Source organism: Abrus precatorius, unplaced genomic scaffold, assembly GCF_003935025.1.
Source record: "Abrus precatorius isolate BTA unplaced genomic scaffold, Abrus_2018 Scaffold8, whole genome shotgun sequence".
In the NCBI taxonomy this organism is placed as follows: Eukaryota; Viridiplantae; Streptophyta; class Magnoliopsida; order Fabales; family Fabaceae; genus Abrus; species Abrus precatorius.
The window spans coordinates 18131033-18139067 of NW_020874428.1; the positions used below are offsets into that span (position 1 = coordinate 18131033).

The 8035-nt window shown below is 29.2% G+C and overlaps 1 protein-coding gene across 1 annotated transcript; it reads left to right on the forward strand.

The window, feature by feature from the left end:
- The first annotated feature begins 6460 nt into the window (after window positions 1–6460).
- On the forward strand, window positions 6461–7649 carry LOC113847673 (protein EXORDIUM-like). The gene has a single exon (XM_027476912.1). The coding sequence runs from the start codon at window positions 6504–6506 to the stop codon at window positions 7458–7460; it is 957 nt and encodes a 318-aa protein (XP_027332713.1). The 5' UTR covers window positions 6461–6503; the 3' UTR covers window positions 7461–7649.
- Window positions 7650–8035: the final 386 nt, after the last annotated feature.

The window sequence follows — 8035 nt, forward strand, 5'->3', positions numbered from 1 at the left end:
AACAATCTTCTATTATTTTTATAATATTTTTATTTGTATTAGGTGAGATTTTTTATTCTATTGCGATAAATTTTTTTATCCTTTTATCTATATAATTTTTTCTATTGCTTTCATAATGTCGTCTTTTTTTTTTCTGTCATATTTTCTTTGATAACAAAATCCTTCAAAACACTTTGTAATGCTCCTTTAATTTAATACCATTCAGTTTGTAAGTGCTATTTGACTTTTTAAACAATGATCGTTACACAAAAAAGAAAAAAGTGCATTGACTAATAAGAAAATCTAAACCATACAATCAATAACATTCCATCCCTATCCCATTTGTCTCAGGAAATTACTTTTTGCCCCATATTTTGTGCTATTTACATCACTTATTTTATTGTCAATTTTAAAGTTTAATTTTCAAAATTAGAAATTAAATTTCAATAGAAAATTGTAGATGACTTTTAAATTTTAATTTTTTGAAGTGATTTTTATAAAACTTAATATTTGAAAGTAGTTTTACACTCTAGAAACTAAATTTCAAAAGTTATTTGTAATTTTTTTTTAATTTTTAATTTTTGGGCTTTCAGAAATTAAATTTTAAAAAAGCACAATTAAACGGGAGTTGTAACTATAAATAACAAAAACGAGTAGTGCAAAATACTTCTATGAATATATGGATGATGGCTAGCTTTTTTTTTTGTTTTTTGGTTCAAATGGATGGAGCAAATTTGGTACCCATATTTTAATTTGTTGGGCTCGAGCATAGATGCTTGGCCCGCACAAGCCGGGAACAATCGACTTCAACTGCTAAGTTTATATCATTACTAGAGCAGCTCCCAAATTCACATATGAAAATGTTAGGGTGGTTGATTGTTAGGGATAAGAATGCATTAGGGAGCTTGCAAGATGTTAATATTTTTTTTTATAGTTATTAACTTATTTTAAAAATATATTTTATTTCAAAAATTCATTAACCTACACTTTAAAGGTTATTACTTTATATTTTTAATAAGAAATAAATAATTTATTAAAATTAATAGAAAAATATTTATGTCAATAATTTATATCGTATTGCAAAAAATATTTATAATATTAAATGATAAAATTAGTGACTTATATATTAAATAAATAAATACATTTATTGGTAACACGTGAAAATTTCATTAAATAAATTTAATAATAAATAAATATATAAAAACTCTCTTGAATAGCACGTAAAGGACAAGAACTAGAACAGTCCATCATGCTATGCTTGGTCAGTGGACATGTTAAAAAGCAACCCAATTTAATGACAACAATAAAAATGCAGAATGCAACAACAGAACACAATAGAGTGAAAGGCAGGAGGAAAAATTATCACAATGCTAATACGTATCCAATCTTTCAATAGATTTATTATATAAGGAGATAGTATATTTAAAATATTGGGTGTTAAAAAGTTATATAATAAATTAGTAAAAAATAAACATGGAACTGCTCGGTCTTACATATAAAAAAAGAAAATCGAGTACTTATTCGATCCAGTTTGGCCGAATATCTTATTATCAGGATTAAAAGGTAATTAACTCAGTTAAAAGTAATAATCATAGCATTATCTACTTTAAGTAAAAGGTCAAAATCAAGGCTGACTCATCAGGCCCATTAACCCATAATAAAGCCTATAAAAGTAAGGTAGGAAGTACAAGTAAATAGTTGACTTTCATTATAAAATAGCACTTATTGCTTAGAACCGAATTTTGACTTCAGCATCGGAACGCCTTTTGTAGGTACCTCCTACGTTAGTAACGGTAAGAGAGACTACAGATCAAAAACTTGAAGATTAGTGTTTCTCTAAAATGAACAATAATATTATTAATTTTTTAACATAACACGTGTGTTAGCAAAACCTATTTGTAACAAAGGGCTCGTGTTACTAAATAAAATTTCAGGCATATGTACTTTTGCTAGCTTCCTTAAGCTGTAAAAAAAAGGCTTTTTTGCCCTTGTACGGTTAATTTGAAAAGAAAATGTCAAAATAAGGCTGCATTCAAAGATATTCCCTGTCTGGGATTGGAGTGGCAGGTGGCACTAAAGTCGTCAAGCGTAAGGGCGATACTCAAATTAAAACCGTCCACTTATTAGACGACACAGGTGAAATCGTCCTAAAGAGGGACGACATACGTCTGACGTGGTGACCTATGATAGTGTCGTCCCTGGTTGAGCCGACACAGCTTGTGTCGTTATATATTGGACGATTTTAATGTCGTCCACAGCAGAGACGATTTTAATGCTACCTCGGGTAAAAAATTTCGTCTTTGTCCAAGTTAAAATGTGTATATATATAGTAGGATGAAGCTCAAAATAAAATGCAAGTAGCGAGAAGAAAGTGTGGAGCTGGGCAGGAATAACAGTGAGCAGCTGGGCAAATATAACAGTGTGAAGCTGGACAAGAAATAATAACTATTGAGCAATCAGGTTAGATTTTAAGTATTATAAATATATAATTTATTTTTAATAGTTATGTAGAAATTTTAATTTGAATAATAATATTTAATTTATATTTTTAATGGCTTTTAAATATTAATGTTGTAATTTATTTTTTGTTGTTATGTTTGAAAATAAATAAGGCAGATAACATATAATGTAAAAAATTAAATATTTAAATATTTGTAATTGTAAATAAATTTAAAAATATATTTTGTTATATTATAAATTAATTTATAAATAAGCTTGGTTTATTTTAAATGCAGGATGAATGAAATTGTTGTTATATTATATTCAAATGGTAGAATATATGAAGGAGATGAGGGTATAATTTTTGAAAGGTAAAAAAAGATGATTAAGATAGAACGTGGGATCACATTTGAGATATTTAAACAGAAGATCCACACAAAGCTGAAATTGTCAAGTTGTCACGTAATTTCTAGATTAATTTCTCGAATTTTAGTTGGGACAAATGGTCGATATCATACAACTTTAGATGTATGTGATGATGAAGACATAGATTGCATGATAAGTGCATGTCAACAACCACATCATAGGAATGTAGTTGAGATATATGTGGATGTTGCGGTAGGTGAAACATCTTCTGTTGTGGCACGTCCATTAGAAGTGAATTTATCAGTCCACAATTTCATGAAAGTGATGATGATGATTATGCACAAAGAGAAGGTAATATGAATTTAATAATTTTTAAATTTGAAAAATTGATGCTGCAAATGCTATTAATAATATAAGTTTACAATGTACAGATGAATATCAAAAACTCTATTCAATTAGTACATGGGTTTTATTACAATTTCAAAATTTAAAAATAACTCTAAAATTTATTTCATTTAATTATTATATTGTTAAATTTTATTAACATTTTAAAAACTTTTACATTTTATTTTACAATTATAATATATAGCAATAAATATAATTACATGCACTCTTTTAAATATCAAAATTTACAATTACAACAAATAAACAAATACATTATTTTAAATATTATATATAATTTTTAATATACTTTTTTCTTTCTATAATTCAACCACAAAATTATTATTTTCTTAATTTCATTAAAGTGTTCCCTCACAATACTTAAAGTTTATTCCTATTTAAAGTTTAATTTCATTTTTATATTAATTTTTCCTAATTTTAAACGATTCAATAATTATGCTGGACAAGAAATAAAAAAAAAACATTGTTTCTAAAATTTTGTACAATTTTTTATGTTAAGGGTTGGCAAAAACAAAATTTAAAGATGTTTTATTTTTTTGGATTATAAGGAATATTAGTTTTGACAATAGTTCTCACAAGTTATCAAGTAATATATAGTATTTTTCTCTCTTAATTTATCAATTAATTAAAATAGAAATTATTTAATATCATAATTAATACATATTATTGATTACATTTTTAAACAACTAATTATAAATAATAACACATATATTATGTAATTTGTAATAATAAAACTTCTGTTATGTTAATTTTCATAAAATTATAATTATCTTCATTTATTATAATTATTCAATAATTACATTGTATTTACTATATCTACTATTTTTAATTTCACTAATTTTTTTATATATCAATCTACTATCAAATAATTAAAATATATTATTTCTTCTACATTAATTATTTAATATTTTCAGTGCATTCTATATATATTTTTTCATGTTCATGTTTTTTATTTTTTACAAAACTATATATTAATATATAATATTCTTTCTTCTTAATTTATCAAGTTATTATGTGCAGAATTTTTTTAATTTAATAATTAATACATATTATGTATTTATCAAGTTATTATCTGCAGAATTTTTTTAATTTAATAATTAATACATATTATGGATGGCTATAATTTTTATTTATTACATTTTTTAACAAATGATTATAAATAATAACACATACATTATATAATTTTTAATTTCATTCCTATCTAAAATATTCTTTGTTTAAGAATAAAATGCATTTTAAAACCATTTTTATACCTTATTTATAAAATCTTTTCAAGTAAATCACATAAATTATAAAATTTGTAAAAGATAATAATGTATTATTTTTTACCAAATTAAATACTACATTCTTACTAATAATAAAACTTCTGTTATGTTCATTTTCATCAAATTATTATTATCTTTATTTATTATAATTATTCAATCATTATCTTATTTCTTAATAATTATATTAAATTTACTATATCTAATAATTTTTATTTCACTAATTTCTTTATATATCAATCTACTATCAAATAATTTACAATTATTATTTCTTCTACATTATTTACTTAATCTTTTCATTGCATTCTGTATATATTTTTTTATGTTCATGTTTTTTATTTTTTTTCTAAACAATTTATTTATATATATTATTCTTTCCTCTTAATTTATCAAGTTACTAAAATATTATTTTATTTCAAATTTTATAATTAATATATTTTATGGATTACTATAATTTTTTTTTACATTTCTGAACTACTAATTATAATAAATAATAACATATATATTTTATATTTTCTAATATAATTTATCTAATATATTATTTGTGACAGAATAAAAAAATTAATTAATAAATTCTTTAAATATTAAAATAAAAAACTTGTGCACCTCCGTAGCTTTGTAAACAAGTTTGAAGGAACCTTCTTCTTCACCAGCACCCTTCACTCACGAGTATCCACCTTCACCTGCATCACAGATTCAATATTACATACATTTGCAATTTTATTGTTAAAAAACAAAATCTATTCAAAATATTAATCTCAATACCTTTTTAATAATTTTTTGCTATAAAACCTTAATATCAGAATCTAACAAAATGGTTCAGAAACGCAAGAAACGCTGTGTTATTTTCTTTTTCTGACAACCATATTCTGCAAGCAAAACGGAGAAGATGGAGGAGAAGGGAGAGGCCCGCGCCCAAACGGTCAAAATTCTCTGCCACGTGGACCAATTAAATTAGTGTCGTCCCTGACCAAGACGACACTTTAGGATTTGTACACGTGGCTTAGTTCATCCTCAGCCGTCCATTCAAATTAGTGTCATCTGGTTATTGGACGTTTCTATTTTTTGGTGTCGTCCGTCTCATGGACGACTTCACTGCCACGTACCCACACAACCCTAGAGAGGGAATATCTTTACATGCTTATTCTGGCATTTTCTTTTCAAATTAATCATAAAAGGGTAAAAAAGCCTAAAAAAAAATTGAATTAATTGAGGGTCAGACTCAGATTCATGGGACCTCGTTTTAACTGATATATATGTTTGACATGTCCGTGCAAGTTTGAAACAGAGCACGCACAATCCAGAGATGCATGCACCATAAGAATCGCTGGGGTTATCTTTTACGACTATCGGGAACTTAGGCCATTGAAAGTGGACAATAACCATGCTCTTTTTTTTTCCCCAAGAAATATTGATGATTTATTTTTTATTATTAACTACATTTTAAAAAAAATTAAGGTTATTAAATATTTTTAATTCAATAAACTAATTTAACGTTTTTATTCTATTTTATCATCTATTTTTGCCAAATATAAAATAGATGATAAAATAGAGTATGGAAATTGCAAGCTCACGTGTTTCCTCGGATACCCACAGCCACAAGCATTGGCAAGCTGCCATTGCGCGAGTGCCAGTTAGATGCTTTGCCACTTACCCCCATCCAGACTGTCATCTTAACGTCTCTCTTTCCCTCTCCCAATAACACCACTTTTCTTTTTAAACGCTCTTCCCAACCCTCTCTCCCCACGCTCCTCCAACACATGCTTTTCTTTGCCGCGTGGGCTACACCCCAACTAGTAGCAACGTGGATTAGAAATAGAACTATACTTTTGAACAAAGAAACGCGCCAAGCAGTACCTCTCTCTGGGGTCCCCTCTCACCTCTTTCATTGCCCAAGTCGTGGCTCCAAGTACTCCACTCTAGAAAAAGAATCAATTTAACCATCGTACCCATTTATTAGCACCATCTCTTACCTATATATACATACCTCTCCCTTACTACCCTCAATCCATAAACAAAATATACAAGCTATCTCAGCTTGTTTGATTTCAAAAAATGTCTGTGTCTACTGCTTTCCTTTTGAAAATCTTTCTTCTCTTCTATTTCTCTGTCTTTAATCTCTCTTTGGCCACTAGGAGGTTGAATGAGCTGGTTCAAGACAATACCCAGCTTCTTCATTACCACAATGGCCCTCTTCTCTCTGGCAAAATCTCCATTAACCTCATTTGGTATGGTCACTTTAAGCCTTCCCAGAAGGCAATAGTCTCCGATTTCATCACCTCGCTGGCATCCTCACCCGCTCATAGCACCCAACCCTCCGTCGCCACGTGGTGGAAAACCCCTCAAAAATACTACCACCTCGGCAAAAGCAAGAGAACTTCCCCTCCTCTTTCCATTTCATTGGGAAAACAGATTCTCGTCGAAAACTACTCCCTTGGGAAATCACTCACAAGCAAGCAACTTGTTCAACTGGCTTCCGAGGGTAATCACAAAAATGCCATCAACGTTGTCCTAACTTCCGCCGACGTGGCAGTGGAAGGGTTCTGTATGAGCCGATGTGGGACCCACGGTTCTTCTTCAACGGGCCACGTCAAAGGCAAGAACTACAAGTTCGCTTATGTTTGGGTCGGCAACTCCGAGACCCAATGCCCGGGCCTATGCGCGTGGCCCTTTCATCAGCCAACTTATGGGCCTCAAAGCCCACCGTTGATTGCCCCAAACAACGACGTGGGTGTTGATGGAATGGTGATTAACCTGGCTAGTCTCTTGGCTGGGACTGTCACGAACCCATTTGGAAATGGGTTCTTTCAGGGTTCCACTGAAGCGCCACTGGAAGCTGCTTCGGCGTGCCCTGGGGTTTATGGTAAAGGGGCTTACCCTGGTTATGCTGGGAACTTGCTTGTGGACTCTTCCACTGGTGCTAGCTACAATGCGCACGGGGCAAATGGGAGAAAGTACTTGCTTCCCGCTTTGTATGATCCTTCTACGTCATCGTGTTCCACGCTTGTGTGAGGACTAGTACTATATCTGAAAGACGGGTTAATATTGATAGTTTAGCCTGCGTAAGCTTTGTGTAGGGATCGATTCATTCATTTGTTTATATTTTTTTATTTTGTGGACTAATAGTGTAGAAGCAAATTTATATTGGTTTGCTTGATTTTGTTAAAGGTTCGTTCCACTTAATTTAACCTTTATTTGATACATTTTATGTTACATAGAGATTAATACTTTAAATTTGATTATCAAATTTACTCAGAAAAAAAAAAACTCACCAAACATAATTATAAAATTTTTTAACATAAATAGTGTTATACGAGAAAATATATATAGAAAAAAACTTTATAAATTATTTTGGAAAGTAAACTCTTTTATACATGCTAATGTTAATGTTTTACTTCGAACCAAAGTCAGATTGGGATTTTCATCCTCCCTTTTCTGAGGTATTCTATTTACTTGGAAGACGATCCTCAATAGTTTTTTATTATGTGAGAAATCCGAATTTTATTGGTTGATAATAATGCATCACTCTTATTTTATTAAGTAGTGATTTTATTTCATTTCAGTTTATTTAATTATCTTTAGAGTCA